Source organism: Mustela nivalis (genome assembly GCF_964662115.1).
Source record: "Mustela nivalis genome assembly, chromosome: 7".
Classification (NCBI taxonomy): Eukaryota; Metazoa; Chordata; class Mammalia; order Carnivora; family Mustelidae; genus Mustela; species Mustela nivalis.
In genome coordinates this window covers 127,971,914-127,991,843 of record NC_139026.1, presented here as the reverse complement: position 1 = coordinate 127,991,843, position 19,930 = coordinate 127,971,914, and the positions used below count along the sequence as shown (strand labels likewise).

General features: G+C 36.4%; 1 protein-coding gene across 1 annotated transcript in view; it reads right to left on the bottom strand.

Moving 5' to 3' along the window:
* The window catches only part of MALRD1 (MAM and LDL receptor class A domain containing 1), a gene marked incomplete at its 5' end in the record, with an annotated part of 779,396 nt that overhangs the window by 647,715 nt on the left and 111,751 nt on the right, over positions 1-19,930 (bottom strand). The window contains 2 exons of the mRNA XM_082742491.1: positions 7,336-7,456; positions 16,865-17,038. Coding sequence (XP_082598617.1) covers positions 7,336-7,456; positions 16,865-17,038 — 295 coding nt within the window. The remainder of the gene's footprint in view (positions 1-7,335; positions 7,457-16,864; positions 17,039-19,930) is intronic.

Genomic DNA, 19,930 nt, shown 5'->3' with positions numbered 1-19,930 from the left:
CAGGAGAAGAACTGGAAGAAGGTGATCAAAATATACAAACTTTCCAATTATAAGATAAGTAAGTACTAGGGATGTAAGCACAATGGGAGGACCACAGCTAACCCTGCTGTATGATATATACAGAAGTTCTTATGAAAGTAAATCCTCAGCTTTCTTATCACAAAGAGAATATTGTTTTCCTTTTTTTTTTTTTCCTTTCTTTTCAGTGCATCTGTACGAGAAGATGGATGTTAGCTGAGCCCACAGTGGTATTCATTTCACGATATATGAAAATCAAACCCTCAAGTGTTATGCCCTAAAATTCTACCATGATGCATGTCAATTATTTCTCAATACAACTGAAGGGGGAAAAAAGAACATCAGACCTGTAGATAGCATTTACCATTCCAATGATAAATGACCCTTGGAAAATGACCATTTGACATCCTAGGGGCCTAAGGGCATGATATCTCCTCCAAAAGTGAAGTCTTTATCTCTGGCTTGTCTCAATTTAATCATGACTCTGAGAGGATGAAAGGGCTGTGTGATGTGTGCTAAGAATGTGGAGTAGGGAGGCTGATAGCCTAGATTCAGTATGGGGTTCCGTCATTTATGGATCTGACATTAGGCAAAGATGCGCTTTATAAAATTTATTAGTCTCGGGGCACCTGAGTGGCTCAGTGGGTTAAAGCCTCTGCCTTCGGATCAGATCATGATCTCAGGGTCCTGGGATAGAGCCCAGCATCGGCCCTCTGCTCGGCAGGGAGCCTGCTTCCCCCTCCTACTCTGCCTGCCTCTCTGCCTACTTGTGATCTCCGTCTGTGAAATAAATAAAGTCTTTACAAAAAAAAAAGTACATTAAAAATGAATAAATAAAGTCTTTAAAATAAATACATAAATACATAAATAAATTTATTAGTCTCAAATCCAAGTCCACACTTCCCTCCCATGCTGGACTCTGTAAACATTTCTGAGTAGCTCATACAATGTTTGGCTTTGTTAGTAGACAGCATAGGATGGATACCACAAAACACAGTAGAATAGGAAGCTTCTGGAGGCTTCTCTTTGTGGTTCCAAAATACTTGGGTTGGTTTGTTTGCTTGTTCGTTTTTGCTTTTGCCCTGTGACTGCCAACAATTTAAAACAACCCAGTTACAGTGCCCCTTCAGTGAGTTTTGCAGATATCCTGGTGGATAATTTCTCCCTTGGCCCATGAGCTATTAACCAAATCTAGCTCACCCCAGCAAATTTTTCTACCTTCCAGTGGGTCCCAGTAACACCCTCTCCAATAAAGGTTGTTTTTTTTTTTTAATTTTTTTCCACTAATAATTGGGATATGGGGAGTGGGGTGCACTCATTCAAACCAATTCCTTCCTTGGATTGTCTGTCTCAGCACTAGAAGTAGTAGTTGGTCCCCTCATTTGCCATTCCTTTCTTTACTGTTCTTTTATTTCTTTTGTAGGTAACCACTTTTTCAAATTACGTAATTCTTTTTATTACATTTTTCTTGTTCAAATTACTAGTGTGGTCTAGTAATTTGAAACCACTAGTGTGGTTTCCATCGCCTGAATGGACATTAACTGTTAAGAAAGTCCATAAGCTAACAATACTGACCTCTTAGACTGGTTTTGATTTTTACAGAGTTCATATAAAGTTCTTAAAACCATGTACATTCGGTAACAGTCTTAATGTATGAAGAGACAGGCTTACAACTGTTAATCCCTGGCAGAACTTTCAGTAGATCATTCTTCTAACAAGAAAAAAACAGAACATTTTTAAAGAAATTCCTGCTGAGAAATTATCTACCTTCTAAAGAACACATTCTTCAATCCTTGTAACAACTCTTTGTTTATACCTCTATTCACATTATAATTACAGTGCAACAGTATTATATATAAAGAAATACATAATTATATTATGTATTTATGTATGTATGTATATTATACATAAAGAAATACATAGTATTTCTTACCCAAAGCACTAAGCTTCTTGAGGGAAATCATCACATTTTATTCTTCACTGAATCTCTTGGTATAGGATAGAAGCTCAATATAGGTTTGTGAGGACCCAGAGCACGGCTATCACAACCCAACAATGCCCCTGATGTCCTCCCCATCCTGACCTATGTTTTGCATGGATTGCTGAGTCTTTCCAACGCTATGCTCCACCAATCTTCATAAAAATGTCCATGCCCCTATACGGTCTTGAGTAAAAATACTTGAGTTTCATTTCAGGTATGGGTGATAAGTAAAATGTGCGATTCTTATAAGCTTCCCTCTTGCCTGACTTCAGCGTCTTCTACAAGTGTTATCTAAATAATTTTGCAAAAGATTGTTCACCAACACCATCACCTTCTTTTCCTTCTTTAATATTTTCCCAGGTATGGTAGGATAACTTTACAGCCATGTAAGTGTATTGCAGAATGGATGGATACACTGCCTTCAGAAAGAAAAAACTTAAAGGAAACCTTTAAAAATTCAAAAACATATCGAACTAGCCAAGATCTATAGTTTTATGACCAACTGATTTATGGGTACACTGTAGTTTGAAGGAGCATTCTTAAGTATTCTATAGTCTTCTGCCATTAGTTGTACTTGAATGACAATTGTTTAGAGTAAGAGTAAGCATTCTTATATATCCACAAAAAATAAAGGAATACTTATAATATAATCTTGTTGTCTTTTGAGTTCTATATTGCATTTATTTTAAACTCTATACTCCAACACAGCAAAACTGAAGGAAAGAGGTATCTTCATTTTTCCGCTACTGTTTTAAAGCTAATCTGGTTTGCTTTCAACTGCAAGTCATTTTAGTTTTATGGCAGTCTCCATTCTGCAGATGTTCATTAAATATTCACTTGAGTAGTGTGTACTCTACATTCAGAGTAGATATGTACAGTAGCCCCCCCACCTTTGTCTGCGGTTTTGCTCTCCCTGGTTTCAGGTAACCAAGGTCAACTCTCTGAGGGAGCAGATGATCCTTACTCTGAAGAATGGTCAAAAAGGTCAATACTAGTCTACTTTTTAGTTTTGCTGATTGTTTCCTTGGCTGTACAGAAGTTTTTATTTTCATGTAGTCCCAATACTTTATTTTTGTTTTTATTTCCCTTGCTTCAGAAGACCTATCTAGAAAAATGTTGTTTTGGCTAATGCCAGAGACATCAGAGAACCTGTGCTCTCTTCTAGAACTTTTGTGGTTTCAGGTCCCACATTTATGTCTTTAATCCATTTTGAGTTTATTTTTGTGTGTGGTATCAGAAAGTGGTTCAGTTTTCCAGTTTCACTCATTTGCATGTAGCTGACCAGTTTTTCCAATTCCCTTTGTTGAAGAGACTATCTTTTTCCCATTGGATATTCTTGCATCTTTTATTGAAGATTAATTGACAATATAATCATTGGTTTATTTCTGGGTTTTCTATTCTGTTCTATTAATCTATGTGTTTATTTTTGTGTCTGTAGCATTCTGTTTTGATTACTATAGCTTTGTAATATAACTTGAAGTCTGGAACTATACTTTCGGGTTTCTTTTTAAAAACTTCTTTGACTATTTGGGGTCTTTAGTGGTTCCATATAAATTTTAGAATTTTTTATTCTAGTTCTGTGAAAAATGTTGTTGGTATTTCATAGGGATTATATTAAATCTACAGATTGCTTTGGATACTACAGACATTTCAACAATATTTGTTCTCCCAACCATGAGCATAGGCTGTCCTTCCATTTTTTGTGTTGTCTTTAACTTCTTTCATCAGTGTTTTAGAGTTTTTAGAGTACAGGTCTTTTACCTCTTTGCTTACGTTTATTCCCTGAGTCTTATTATTTTTCATGTAACCTACTGACTGGAGAAAATATTTGCACATGACATATCTTATAAAGCGTCAGTATCCCAAATACATAAAGAACTTACACTCAACACCAAAAAAAAAAAAAAAAAAAAAAAAAAAGCTAATCCAATTAAAACATGGGTAGAAGCATGAAAAGACATTTCTCCAAAGACAACATCCAGCTGGCAAAAAGGTACATGAAAAATGCTCAATATCACTCTCATCATCAAGGAAGGACAAACCAAAACTACAAGGTATCACCTCACATCTGTCAGAATAGCTAAACTCAAAAGCACAGGAAACAAATGTTGAGGAGGACGTAGAGAAAAAGGAACCCTTGGGCACTGTCGGTAGGAATGCAAACTGCTGCAGCAACTGTGGAAAACAATATAAAGGTTCTTCAAAAAGCTAAAAATAGAACTACCCTATGATCCAGTAATCCCAGTACTGGGTATTTACCCAAAGAACACAAAAACAGTAATATAAAGGGATATATGCACCCATATGTTTATAGCAGCATTATTTACAATAGCCATGTTATGAAGCAGCCCAAGTATTCATCGATTGATGAGTAGATAAAGAAGATGTGGTTTAGCAATACTAACAGAATATTATTCAGCCATAAAAAAGAATGAAATCTTGCATTTGCAATAATATGGATGAAGCTACAGAGTATAATGTTATGCAAAACAATTCAATCAGAGAAAGACAAATAACATGATTTCACTTATATTTGGAATTTAAGAAACAAAACAAATGAACAAAGGGAAAAATACAAAGAGATAAAACAAGAAACACACTCAACTACAGAGAACAGACTGATGGTTATGGGGGGTATGAAATAGTGATAGTGAAATAGGTGATGGGAATTAAGGAGTGCACGTGTCCTAATGAGCACCAAGTGTTGTAAGTAAGTGTTATATTGCTGTATTGTACACCTGAAACTAGTATAACACTGTACATTAACATACTGGAGTTCATTTTTTTTTTAAAGTCAACAGTAGCCACCACTGTGTCACAATAACTACTTGCTTATCTCACTTCATCTAATCAAGCAGGCATTTTATCAACTGACATCACAAGAAGAGTAAGTACAATGAGATATTCTGAGAAACAGACTACATTCACATAACTTTTATTACAGTACACTGTTATAATTGTTCTATTATTGTTGTTAATTTCTTACCATTCCTAACTTATAAATCAAGCGTTATCATAGATATGTATATATAGGAATAAACATAAAGTACATTGGATTTGGTACTACCTGTGGTTTCGGGCATCCACTGGGGGTCTTGGAATGTATCCCCTGTGGATAAGGTGGGGGGGGGCCACTGTGCACATAAATTTTAGCCAATGACTAAGTACTAAAGGGACTAAGTAATTAAAGTACTGGCTCACCAAAACTGGCTTCAGCTGTTCCATTTGAGCAGTCAGATGGAAAATCACAGAATCTGCGGGATGAAATAGAGCCTGCATCTTCACGTGACAGAAATCCACCTTCAAAATTAAGAGACGGAGAGGATAAAACATACTCTTCCCCTTCAATAAATGGAATGCATAATTATTTTATGAACACTAGTTTTTAAATATGCTAGAGACACAGAAGCTAGATCAAAAAGCCAAATCAGAGTATAGCTTTCTCTTTTCATCCTGTGTATGGTGATTCAAATGTATATGGAAGGCACTAGGAATGCACTGAAGATCTTACAGCCATTTGCATGCTAATTAAAGCCTTCAATAGCCTTAATTCAAACACAGGGTCTAGGTGAATCTCTGGGCATTCTGCCCCACAAGTATAACATAATTCATTACCAGTGGGATTTGGCTTACTTTTTAAAAGCCTATTACAGTCCCATTCTAAATTTCTGCTGGGTGATAATACTAAATTCTACAAAGATCTTATAATGACCTACTGGCTAAATTTGCAAAAACAGTAAGAAAGCTTTTTTTTCCCTCTCTCTTTGTGTACAATAATTGACCTTTCAGGAAAACTTCATATAATTTTGGTCTGATTAGAATTATGCTCTACCCAACAATGATGGAGTTCGGATTAAAGCACACATAGATTGAGTTTTGATTTAATTTCTGAAGAGAATTCTCTGTAAATGAGATCAAGCACTCTCAGAGACTTCTGCTAAGGTTGATTCTAGTGATAATTTAAAACTTTTAACCACAGTCTTGCCTCCAGTTACATTCTCTTCAATGTCAACTTTCTGCTATTCCAATTCTGGTGATGCAGTATTCGATTAGGAGAAGGAAAATGTTTAATTAAATACCAGAAATAAGGTAACACTGGTTAACCCTCAAAAACTCAATCATTTAAATTACAAAAAAAACAACAACAACAACAACACCTCAATCATTAAATCTGCTGCTTTGCATTCCCCACTGTCTATCAGAACCACACACATAAACAGAACTTAGAACGGTTTATTATTCAGAATACATATTCTGACTAAAGTAAATACACAGGACAATATAAAGTTAGTATAGAGAATTCTATAATCTCACCAATGAAAGAGGTCTTTACTAAAAGACTACTAATTAGAAGTTCTTCAATGTAGTTCTCAGTCCAGAATTGTTTCTGCTATAGTACCCTCAATTACTGCATTTAGCTTATGTAAGAATTCAACTTTTCCAGTTACTGTTCTTTAACAAAACGTAACTTCAGATTATAAAATGTGCCTGATTTCTAAATGCAAGTAACATTCATGTATATAAAGAAAAATAAAATGTGATAATTTTCAGGCAAAATCTTTAACATTGTCTATTTACTAACAGACTCCGGGGTAGGAGTGGTCAAAGGGAAAGATCAATCAATGTTAAAATAACAGGTAACTGCAGACACAGTGCAGGCTGTTGCAATCCATTCTCAGAACCTAAACAATGGTTCGATTTTCCAAAAATGCCTATTTGACTATCGGGGATTCATTTTTATGACAATCTTTTGGCCTCTTAATTAAAATGCTCTACAAAATATTTAGTCAAAGAACTGGCCAAACTCCATCTGTTACTTGAAAATATATGTTCTAAATTTAAAGAGAATTTTAGGATCAAGATTTAAATGTTTGGCCGGCCTTAAGTCACTTTTCCAAACACAGTAAGTTTTTTGAACTCCTAGGTGATTCTGAAGATGAATTTCATTATATATTCTTAGAAGTACCAAATAAAATTAAAATAGAATTAAATTTTTATTGAAGTGTTTTTAAAACATGCAAAATAATGAGAATTCTTTCATATTTCCTATAACTAAAAAACTGTGACAATTTTAGCCACAGGAATTGAATATTATTGGAAAAGTCTTTAAGGCCTAAGCTGTGATATAGCTTATATATATACACACACACACATAAACATATATATTTTTTAAAGTATGTTTTAGTTTTCAAGGATATGTGATAGAATCCACATCCTGGTATTAGCTATTCATGGACTATATTACTGAAGGACTCTAATATATTTTAAATTTTGGTATCAGGAGGAACTCACTATTTCAATGTTTAAAACTTCAGTGGCCACAAGAAATAACTTACCTTTCTTTAGTATGCTGGTACCTGGAAGTGACTTATTGGAAATTTCACATTCTTGGGATATACTGATGTCATCTAGAGCAACAGTATCATTTGATGATAAAACAGTAGCTTCCAAAATCAACTATAATTACAAAAAAAATTATTAAAAATACACCATAGATGTCTTATAATCCTATACTTTGTGTGGAGAAGCTCATTTTAATCTGTCCCACCTTCCAGTCTAATTTTAGAACACTGTTTTGACCAGAATGTTCAAATTATAAATTTATAAAGTCACAGCAGCTTTGACAGCATCTTTTGTAACCTTAATATCTTAGGTAACCTCGTTTCAAATAAAAGTTGAAACATTCATCACTCCTGAAGAGTTGCCTTCCCATTGGAGCCATTAAGAGTCACATGCATTTAAAATTAGCTCTTTGGGGTAATCAACTGTGTGGTTTACAACTCAATTTAATTGAGATATGAATTCATTCATAATGGGTCTGCTTGAGGCAATAATTCATTTTCCTATCAGAATATTTAAATACTAATATATATTATGTATATATACAGAAACCTACTTGGTGAGGGGAAGCACAGAATCAATAATCACATACAGTGGTTAATAATATTCATAAGTTAAAGCACTCAGAGGCATCTACTTCTGTGTAATTTATTCTAATACTCTGAATAATGACTGATATAATTTGCTTTCTTTCTTGTTAATCACATTATTACATTGTTAATATACCATCTTAAAAAAGAGAAAGAGAGAGAAGACAACTATCATATGATCTCCCTGATATGAGGAAGTGGTGATGCAACATGGGGGCTTAAGTGGGTAGGAGAAGAATAAATGAAACAAGATGGGATTGGGAGGGAGACAAACCATTAAGTGACTCTTAATCTCACAAAACAAACTGAGGGCTGCTTGGGGGAGGGGGTTAGGGGAAGGGGGTGGGATTATGGACATTGGGGAGGGTATGTGCTTTGGTGAGTGCTGTGAAGTGTGTAAACCTGGCGATTCACAGACCTGTACCCCTGGGGATAAAAATATATGTTTATAAAAAATAAAAAATTTTAAAAAGAGAGAGAGAGAGAGAGAAATTTTGTCTGAAGTCAAAGACATGTAGCAGGACCACCTGTCCAGGACACTGTAGGCTGTGCATCTCGGTCTTAAAAAAGAGGACCTCGGATCCCAAAGACCTTTTGATTTACTTGGTATGACACATTAACAGCTAAACTACATCACAAGTGCTATACAAAGAGATATGTTTAAGATACTATGAGAATCAAAGAAAAACACTTCATTATTTCTGCTAAGAATTTGAGACAAAAGTTGAAAAAAAAAGTTGGTAAAAATATGAATTACCTAACAACCAATAACTAATTACCTAATAATAACTCCTCAGCTGTAACTGCCACTTCAGATTTTGTTAGAGAAGCTGGTAACATTACAAGCAAAAAGCAAGGAGATGTGGACGTGCATGGTATTTTTAGAACACTGGGTGCAATGCTTGCTTTAGCAGCACATGGACGAGAAACTAGCGGTGCTATAGGATGATGGGTTTTGAGACATGCTATCCCCAAAATATGGTGCACCTTGGCATAATCAGTATTTCAAGCTGGAGGAATTTAGGAAAGTTTCTCCCAGTTGATCACACTTCGCTCATACTCTTTACCCCATCATATCTTCCCATGACTGTCTGTTCTTCATTGAACATTGCATGAAAAAGCTTAGGATTAACTGTTTCTTTATTAACTGGTCTTTATGTCCTTGTTAAGGCTCCACTGTCATGTAAGCCTTGTATTAAATAATTTTATACACTTTCTCCTTCAATCTGCTTTACTAGTTTAATTTCCAGACCCAGCCAGAAACCATAAGAGAATATATTTTCCTCCCATGCATAGGAGTATAGGATTTTAAGAGAATGATAAATGAAGTAATAGTAATAGATACAACAACCTGAAAGCAAGAACTGGTGCAGCCCGGCCGGAGGGCAATTCGATGTTATCTATCAAAGAGAAAAATACATGGAGGACATTAGGAGAAGGAAGGGGAAAATGAAGGAGGGGAAATCAGAAGGGAGATAAACCAAGAGAGACTATGGACTACGGAAAACAAACTGAGGAGTGAGGGGTGGGCAGCTGGGTTAGCCTGGTGATGGGTAGTAAGGAGGACACGTACTGCATGGAGCACAGGGTGTTATACGCAAACAATGAATCATGGAGCACTACATCAAAAACTAATGATGTACTGTATGGTGACTAACAGTAAAATAAAAAAAAAAAATAGCACAGACTACAAAAATTAAACCCACTTCTCAGCATTTATGCTAGAGACACATTCATCAGCATGTATGGGAAAACCTATCCAGAATGTTTTCTTCAATGTTGGTTTTAATAGCAAATAAATGGAAACAATTTAAACATCAATCAAAAAAATAGTTATACAGACAATGAGTAACCATGCCAGTTAAAAATAATACCTCTATTTGCTAATATAGACAGAGCCTCAATATGTGTTTCTAAGTGAAAAATTACAGAAAAAAGTTTACGATCAGATACTACTTAGGCTAAGAACACAATGGTTTCGATTTCTACATATAGTGGTACATACATACACATTACATAAATAGAATAGGGTTCAGAAGTAAAAATGAACCAATATCTATGCTAACCTCAAGATAAAGACTATAATAAGAGGTGAAAGAGGTCAGGAGAGTGTTACCTTATCTGCAATTTTTTGATGAGCTATATATATAATTTTAATGATTTTTAAAACTTTTATTAGAACTTTTTTTTTGTAGAGTCTTAACCAGCTAAGGCACTTGGTCTTCAAACATAAGGCAGAAATAACAATAGCTTTTAAGGAAGGATTTTGACAAAGTATCCACAGACACTGTAATTGAAAAACAATATTATGTTTATTAGCACCATTAAGTTATAGTAATCTATTCTGGACAGCTTTAATTTTAAAAGATTTTTCCTTTCATCCATTACTAGAAATCATCCTCGACTGAAGTCCATTAAAATACAAATGCTTAATTCTTCACACTCATTAGACAAGCCTTTATTAGCCACCATACTGGAAACCCTAACAACTTCTAAAAAGAGTGGGGGGAAAAGAATGCTTGGGGCACTTCTCTGTGCATCTAGAGAGGTACATGGGGCACCTGGGTGGCTCAGTGGGTTAAGCCTCTGCCTTCAGCTCAGGTCATGATCCCAGGGTCCTAGAATCAAGCCCTGCATCAGGCTCTCTGCTGCATGGGGATCCTGCTTCTCCCTTTCTGTCTGCCTCTCTGCCTACTTGCGATCTTTCTCTCTGTCAAATAAATAAATAAAAATCTTAAAAAAAAAAAAAAAAAAAGAAGTACATGAAATGGTTGGGACCCTGGCAGAAGTTGAAATAGAATTGTGGAACAGGTCTGTAAAATATGGTTATATCATTTTGTCTGAAGGGAACCACTAGACTTTCAGATATTCATATTAAAATGCTAATGTAAAACTACATCCAAAGCCAAATCAAAATCACCTTGGGTCATGTACACCTTTTTTACTTCCATATTATTAAATTCAGAATTCTAAAATGAAAAATTATAACTCTACCATGAATTAAAGTCTTCCAAATTTAAAAAGAAAAATGGTCACTTCCTTTAAAAATGTATCTTATATCTGTAAATACTACTATCAAATGATTCCAGAATCATCTTGGCTATTTCTGTTTTTTATTGCTTGTTTCAACTAAGTCGATCCTTTGATCTGTGACCAAAGGCAGTTTTCCTTCAGGAAATACAGGACCAATTAATAATCAGTAAGTGGGAAAGAGTTCACGCAGAAGAAATGTTTCAACCATGAGTATTTTTTTTTCTTTTAAAGATTTTATTTATTTATTTGACAGAGAGAGATCACAAGTCGGCAGAGAGGCCAACAGAGAGAGAGAGAGAGAGGAGGAAGCAGGCTCCCCACTGAGCAGAGAGCCCGATGCGGGACTCGATCCCAGGACCCTGAGATCATGACCCGAGCCGAAGGCAGCGGCTTAACCCACTGAGCCACCCAGGCACCCCAACCATGGGTATTTCAACCACGAATGAAGGAGAAGTGAAAACCTCATTTTTTAAGATTCTCAAGAAAATCTGAGAATTTAAATTCTAAGTTATATGCAAAAGTCTCCCCCTTCTAAAACTACTGCTTAGGATCTTGCTGATATTTGTATTATTCAGTGATATCATATTAATCCCCGGAAAAGCAAAATTATTTCTAATTTTTGCTTTCAGGAACCAAACAACTTAAAGAAATGTTGGTTATATTCCAGTGATTACTTTGTATATCTGAAAAACCAAGGTAAGCCTTTCCAGAGAAATACTCAACTAGCACATTTAGATTTTGGTTCTTTGTTATCTTGTTTTAAAAAAAGGAGTAAGAACAGCAACAACAAAAAAGAAATCTAAGAGGCAATGGGGAAAGTAGATAATATAAGATAAATAGGAATATAGTAATTTTTGAATGATGGAATCAATAATAAGAGCAATCACAAACATTATTTAAAGCTTACTGCATATGAAGCACATTCATTTGTTCTAACCCTGTGAAGATGTGCTATTTTCATTCTCATGTTAAAGCAAAAGAAACAGAAGCTTCAGAGGTGAAGTAACTGGTTAAAGGTCATCTATCTCATAAACGAGATAGGTAACCAGAGCCATTAAGGATTAGGCTGCATTGCGCTGGTAGAATAAAATAAAAAGCTAACTGGCCTTTAGCAGATGCTACAGACCAGAGCTGTCTGGTAGAACAATATTCAGTGCAGCCCTAAATTAAGAAGGCTGAGGAGGTTGTAACTTCATAGAGACTACACCAGCTTTTACTATTGTATTATAAATCTTGCCCTTCACTGAATCTTCAAATAATGTCAGGAAATTGTTATTGATTTATATCATTGACTGATAAAGAATGAACACCGTATCCATCATTGTGGAAAATTTCACAAAAGAGTCTTTTCAAAATGAAGTCTAAAATATGATACAATTACGTATTAATAGGAAACCTGAAAAAAGTACATCAGCTGGAAATCAATGGACAGTATTCAGAAAAAGAACCACCTTTAGATAGTAAAACTAAGAACAGCAGTTAGAGGAAGAAGAAATTGAAAAGGAGTACCTTTCTTTAAAAACTCAACATATCCAATGAGCGAGCCAAGTTAAAACAGATTAAAAAGAACACTATTAACTACTTGACTTATATTCTTTCCATAAATAAACATACAGGAAAGGGAGACACTATGGAAATGGTGTTAATTTGCTGTTCTTATGGAATAAAGAGGAAGCCTTATCCTTTTCCACCAGGGAGAAAAAAAGCCCTACCTACCTAAGGATGTTTATTTCCTAAGAAACTCAAAGCGATTTGGGAGGTCTACAAGAGACATCAAAAGGATGACACTGCATCAAGAATTCATGGCTACAAGGGGACACAGAGGTCATATGGGTTGATGCCTTTCTCATTTCCAGTGTTTGGATTGGGAGAGGCTGTATACATACGTTCAGAGTTCAGTCACTTTGAAGGACAGTAACTCCGGTAACTCTTAAAGGACTCAGTCTACTAAAGTGGCAAAGAAGCCCATTCCCAAGAATGTAAACTTTAAATATCTGAATATTTTAAAAAGCTAAAGTGACGATTTATAGGTAGAGTATCTGTTGCAATTGTGGCTAAAAGAGTAAAGGAGAATTGCACCTAGCTAGAATTCTAGCTAGAATCTTCATGCAGAACTCCAGGTTTCCCAATAAGCATTTACAGAAATCAGGCTAAAGCCAACATAAGATCTGCAATTTTTTTTTTCCCAGCAGAGGACAAGAAAAGGAATAGAAATGGGTGCAAAGAGAACAAAAGCTGTATCTTCATATGCAAACAGGTATCATGTTATAAGCAAGCAGAATGCTCACAGTACATTCTGAGGTACAAATACAGGAGAGCTGCCTCTGTATTTTCTACTTGTTTGAAATATTTAATAGATATGTAGAAATAATGTATTAAATACTACCATGTGTACATGTGACTGTGTATTTATGTAGCGTGTACATGTGTGTGTCTACATAAATTCGGGACTGATTCACTCCAGAATGTGGACACGGGACCGTATCCCTTCCCAAAGCCTCTGGGGCCAGCTGGGTTTTGAAATTTGACTAGTTCAGAGTTGAGAATGTCCATCTACCACTTAGCATGTGTATTCCAGAAGCGGCACTCTCTAATCCAGCATCTCACGGAACGAGCGGCCTGAACACATCACACAGGTGCAGGGGAGGTTAAGTTTTGCCTCCAAATTGTTTTTCAAAAGGTTACCATTCTCCAAATTTTAACGTTCCAAATTGTTGGTTAGAGATTGTGGACCTACAATGGGCTTCTTGATGAAATCGGAGGGAATTCTCACTCTTTTCTACTTGCAGTTTCTAAAATATACTGAGGCAAGTAATGGAATTAAGGAGAACAGAGGCAGAGACTAAAAGGTCCTCTGGGGCAAAAGAAGATCTAGCAAGAACCCGGAACCATTCAGTAAAACATCACAAATCCACTGCTGTCCAATTACAAAATCCTCTCAAACCACTAGTCAACCTACAAACCAGTTCATATGCCCCAGATAATAAAGAACAGGCTCACTTTTCACAACAAAACAAAGCAAAACACAAAACAGAACCCCGAGGAAGAAATGCTAAATAAAGGGAAAAGAAAAGGGCACCGTGCTCAATCCCTTCAGTAATGGTGATCGGTTAATGAGGGCCTGCAGGACCAGGCAGGAATGGCATGTGTTTCAACCCAAAACGTTTCTTAAATAACTGGTTCTAACAGGAGACAATCTGGTTTAGTTTTGTTTTTCATTAAGACTTTTAGAGCAATTTTAGGTTCACTGCAAAACTGAGGAGAAGGTGTTGTTTTCTCCTGTACCTTCTGCCCCATCATATGCACAGCTTCCTCGTTATCAACATCTCCCAAGGTGCCTGGGTGGCTCCCTGGTTGAGCATCTGACTCTTGATTTCAGCTCAGGTCATGATATCAGGGTCGTGAGATCGAGACCCGCATCAGGCTGTGCACTAGGCTTAAGCCTGCTCAGGATTCTCTCTACCTCTCCCTCCACCCCCCAGCCTCTGAGAAAAACAAAAAACAAACAATCTCCCACCACAGTGGAACATGAGTTATAAATGATGAACCTCATAATCACCGGAAGTCCACTGTCTACATTATGGTCCCTTCTTGATGTTGAACATTCTGTGCACTTGGACCGACGTATAACATTTATCCATCATCATATTATCATACAGAGTATTTTTACTGTCTTAAAAATCCTCTCTGCTCTATCTGTTCATCCCTCCTGTTTCCCAGCACCCCCAGACTTGGCAACCACTGATCTTTTAATTGTCTTCCTAGTTTTGCCTTTTCTGGAATGCCATATAGGTGCACTGAGGGAGACAGTAGCCTTTTCAGGTTTGCTGCTCTCACTTAGTAATATGGACCTGAGGATCCCCCATGTCTTTTCATGACTTGATAGCTCATTTATTTTTAGCACAGAATGATATTCCATTTTCTGGAGGGAACACAGTGTATTTATCCATTCACCTACTGAAGAACATCTTGGAATGTTTCTAAGTTTGGGTAATTACAAGGAAATCATGAATCATTATTCACATGCAGGTTTTTTGTGTGGAGAAGGACATTCTGTTTAATTCCCAGTAATGGGAATTAACAATGGACTGAGAAAGATCTTCATGGTAAGTTTCATTCTAACTAAAAGCAAACCTAATGAAAATCACATCGTACAGAATATAAATAAATGAAACAAGAGAACAGACTGTTCTGATTGTTTTTGTCCTGTCACATGTAATGGAGATTGGCACTTATGTGATCCCATAACTGGCCTTTACTGCTGTCCTATTAAGAGTTACTAGATTCACAGTACTTTTGTCCATTAGATATGGGAACAGATTCATAAATGTGATCCTTGAAAATCAGGGAGTTTAAGAGACCTGAGTGACATAGCTTCTAATGACTGAGCCGAGAGTTCTGGTCAAGAGGAGACTCCTTTTCAAAATAAAGAATACTAATATTTACTGAGTGTCTACTATTCCCAGATAATGTCCAATTGATAATCACAGCAATAATAAGAGTTAACTTTGTGTGTTCACTCTATGCCAGAATATCTTTACTTATGTGGTTTACATATATAAATTTTCCAACCTTCACAACAGTTCTAGAAAGAAAAGAATACTGACAAGAGTCTATATTTATTCTCTACTCCTCCTACTTCTAATGGGCAGGAACTTCTCCCTGCAGAAACACTGCTATAATTGACCTCACTCTCTCCCATAGACAGGAGGATATAGCTGATTAGTGATGTTAGAAGAATAACTCCCACTCTTGGACACTTAAACTCTGACAACAGCTCTGGCTAATAGTCATAGGTTTCCCCCCAACATGTGAGTCCTGGATTTCTCTGGCACAGTTCACCGCTTTCTGGAAAAATCTCTGTATTCTGCATATGGATGCAGATTCTAAAAGCATCTCCTCTAAAATATTTTGTTGTTTGACTTCTATATTTATCTGAACTTGTTCAGAGATGAGGGCCAATGAGGAACATTACCATGAGGGCTCCTAACCCCCAACAATGACCCTCCCCTCCTATTTAACAGAAGAAGTAACAAGTGCATAGGGATTAAGCAACTTCCCCATGATGACACAACCTGGCTTGAACCCCAGACTCCAGAGCCCATGTTTATGGCCACCATTTTAGCTATACCTTTAATACTCAGACTCCCCTGAAGCATTGCTTTTAGTATCTCCGTGGTTTTCACAGATAGGGAAATGTGAAGCTCAAAAATATAATTTGGAGTCACTTAGTAACCCATGCGCTGAGCAGAGATCAGAACTCAGACCACCTAACTCCAAAGGCTGTGTTTTCTGCTATATTCTATCATCCAATCTAGTTTCTAAAATCTCTCTTTTCAGTTGTCATCCAGAGGGAGGCCATATCCAGGAGGATGGAAGTTTGGGCACCAATTTGATTATCTACAGTTGTCTCCTTTTATTATGAGCCAAGAAAATGACAGAAAAGATTGATACAAAATCTCGGTATTAATGGGCAGCAGAAAATAAGGCATCAGAATTAAAAGGCAAGCAGAGTGCAAGCCAGGTTTTTTCACCATCTTATATAATCTGCCATTCTCACTTAAAAAATAAACATTTTCTTATTAAATTACTTTTCTCTCTGCCATCCTATTCGATTGTTTTCTCTTCCTCCTATTCGATTCTTATCTCCAATTTTGCTAAGTGTCCACGCAATTCCTTCTATATAATTAAATTCAGAACTCTAAAATGAAAAATTATAATTTCTGAGCACTCAGTGTAACATCTGTCCTCATCCCGGACTGTGAATGTGCTTGTATTTTTCAATATCTGATCAATCTATGGGAAATATGTGCTATATATGCGTTACATTGTTCTCTAAGAAAAACAGTATTGAGTTAGCATCTTCTGTTGAGCTGTATTCATTTCTTATGTGCTTGCTTACCTGAAAAGGTAGAGTAGATTCTCCAGCCTTCACAAGGAGATTGATTTTTGCTTGTGTCCACTGAGATTTGGAGATTCCAATGAGATCACCTTGCTTTTGCAAATCCCCATCCAGGGATGTTCTTGTAAAAACCGAGAGATGTGAATGCTGGGACAAATGATACCAAAATCGCACCTGTTGGAAATGTTTTTGAATGACATGAATATTTCATTTGCCGGTCTCCAACAGCTTTTCTATCATTAAAAATACCACAAATCATTCTGCTGTTAAATATAATCTCGCGTGCCTGGGTGGCTCAGTTGGTTGAGTGACTGCCTTCGGCTCAGGTCATGATCCCGGACTTCCAGGATCAATCCAGCATCGAGCTCCCAGCTCCTTGGGGAGTCTGCTTCTCCCTCTGACCTTTTCCTCTCTCATGCTCTCTTCTCACTCATTCTCTCTCAAATAAATCAATAAAATCTTTATATATATATATATATATATATATATATATATATATATATATATAAAATCTCAAGTCTCCTTTCTTCCAAATATGCAAGCCATATATATATATATATATATAATATATATATATATATATAATCTCAAGTCTCCTTTCTTCCAAATATGCAAGCCAAAATATGCTAAGTATGTCTTTTGCCTGCCTTTGCATTCTCCCCTTAAAGAAAAGGCTCAAGGCGGCTCTACTGACTGGTATTTTTAACACATGCCATCAAGAGGTCTAAGAAATGGGACGTCAGCACTGAGAATACGTAAAACGTATTTGTTCACACCATGGGTGGTACCAGTCTGCTTCCACATTAGTTTCTATGGTCTTTCCTTCTATGGAAGGGCCTTTCTCTCTTGCTTCTTATAAATCTGGGGAGTTACATATTCTTAGTGTACAAAAATTGGGTTTTACTTATATACTCTCTTTGATGTCTCAAACACCAAACCAAAAAATAATAATAATGATATTTTCCTGAAAAATTATTTTCTCAGGTAAAAGAAAACTGTACTAAGTACTTTTCATTAATTCCCTCTCTTGGGGACACTATCAAAAAACTTGGGAACTCAAATAAAACTGTTGGTTCATAATTTAAGTAAGCAAACAACCGGGGGGGGGGGTGATCATTTCACCTCTTAGTCATTATCAGGGATGACAATCTAAGTGTTTGAGCACTTAACTAAATGAGTTAAAAAAAAAAAAAAGTAAAGAATTATTTTAAGTGCTGACAGCAATAGCTAAAGCATGAAATTCAGGAGTCTCATTTATTGAAGCAATATTTACTGAGCATTTACTAAATATCAGATACTGTGAGAGGCAGGGATTCATTCCCTCAATGGCTGGATGATTCACTCTATAAAATATGTCTACAAAATCACCTTAAAAACAAGTTCGGACACATAGCCTTCTCATGATGTCTTTGAAAAGTGCAGCATTAGGACTCTCTAAGAAAACACAATTCAGAGATGAGGCCTCTCAGAAGTAAAATCTTTTTCTTGGGATTCAAAGTGATTCCTTTTCACCTGCACTGTATTTTAGATTCTTGGGATTTTTCCTTCACTGCTAGTTTTGTTACATGGACAGATACTAGTGCATCTACAGTCTCCCCTATTTATTTTATGCTTGGTACCAATTTTGGTGGAAATTCAAGTCAAAAAAACTTTTTTTTCTTTTAAATAACTGCACAGCATTGGAAACAGTCAACAAAACAAAGAGGCAATCCACGGAATGGGAGAAGACATTTGCGAATGACACTACAGACAAAGGGCTAATATCCAAGATCTATAAAGAACTTCACAAACTCAATACCCAGAAAACAGATAATCATGTCAAAAAATGGGCAGACGACATGAAAAGACACTTCTCCAATGAAGACATACAAATGGCTAGCAGACACATAAAAAAAATGTTCATCATCATTAGCCATCAGGGAGATTCAAGTCAAAACCACATTGAGATACCATCTCACACCAGTTAGAATGGCAAAGATTAACAAGGCAGGAAACAGCAAATGTTGGGACAGGATGCAGAGAAAAGGGAACCCTCTTACATTTTGGTAGGAATATAAGTTGGTGCAGCCACTTTGGAAAACAGTATGGAGGTTCCTCAAAAAATTAAAAATAGAGCTACCCTATGACCCAGCAACTGCACTGGTATTTACCCCAATGACACAGATGTAGTGAAAAGACAGGCCATATGTACCTCAAAGTTCATAGTAGCAAGTTCAAAAGAGCCAAACTGTGGAAAGAGTCGAGATGCCCTTCAGCAGATGAACAGATAAAGAAAATATGGTCCATATATACAATGGAATATTACTCAGTCATCAGAAAGGATGAATACCCAACTTTTGCATCAACATAGATGGGACTGGAGGAGATTATGCTGAGTGAAATAAGTCACGCAGAGAAAGTCAATTATCATATGGTTTCACTTACTTGTGGAGCATAAGGAATAAAAAGGAAGACATTAGGAGAAGGAAAGGAAAAGTGATTTGGGAAAAATCAGAGGTGGAGACGAACCATGAGAGACTGTGGACTCTGAGAAACAAACTGAGGGTGAGCCTTGTGGTGGGTATTAAGGAGGGGAGGTATTGCATGGAGCACTGGGTATCGTACATAAACAATGATTCTTGAAACACCGCATCAAAAACTAAGGACATATTTTATGGTGACTAATGTTAACACAATCAATCAATCAATGACACAATTAATTAATAGATTTGAGAGAGAGTGTGAGCAGGATGTGGGGCAGAGAGAAAGATAAAGGATCTCAAGTAGACTCCCCACTGAGCATGGAGCCCAACAAAGGGCTTGATTTCATGACCCTGAGATGATGACCTGAGCCAGAATCAAACTGGCTGAGCCACCCAGGCACCCATGAAGTCAAATAATTTTTAAATGCACTTTTAAAACGTTGTCTAGCTTAAAAGAGCAAACATCCTCTGTTCCAATGTGGCACACGTTCTTTTAGTCTATCTATTTAACTGACACCCCTTCATCAAGAAAATTCTGTCCACTTCATTTTAGACTTTACTAACACACTCCCCTAAACTCTGATAAGCAAGACAGGTAACTGAG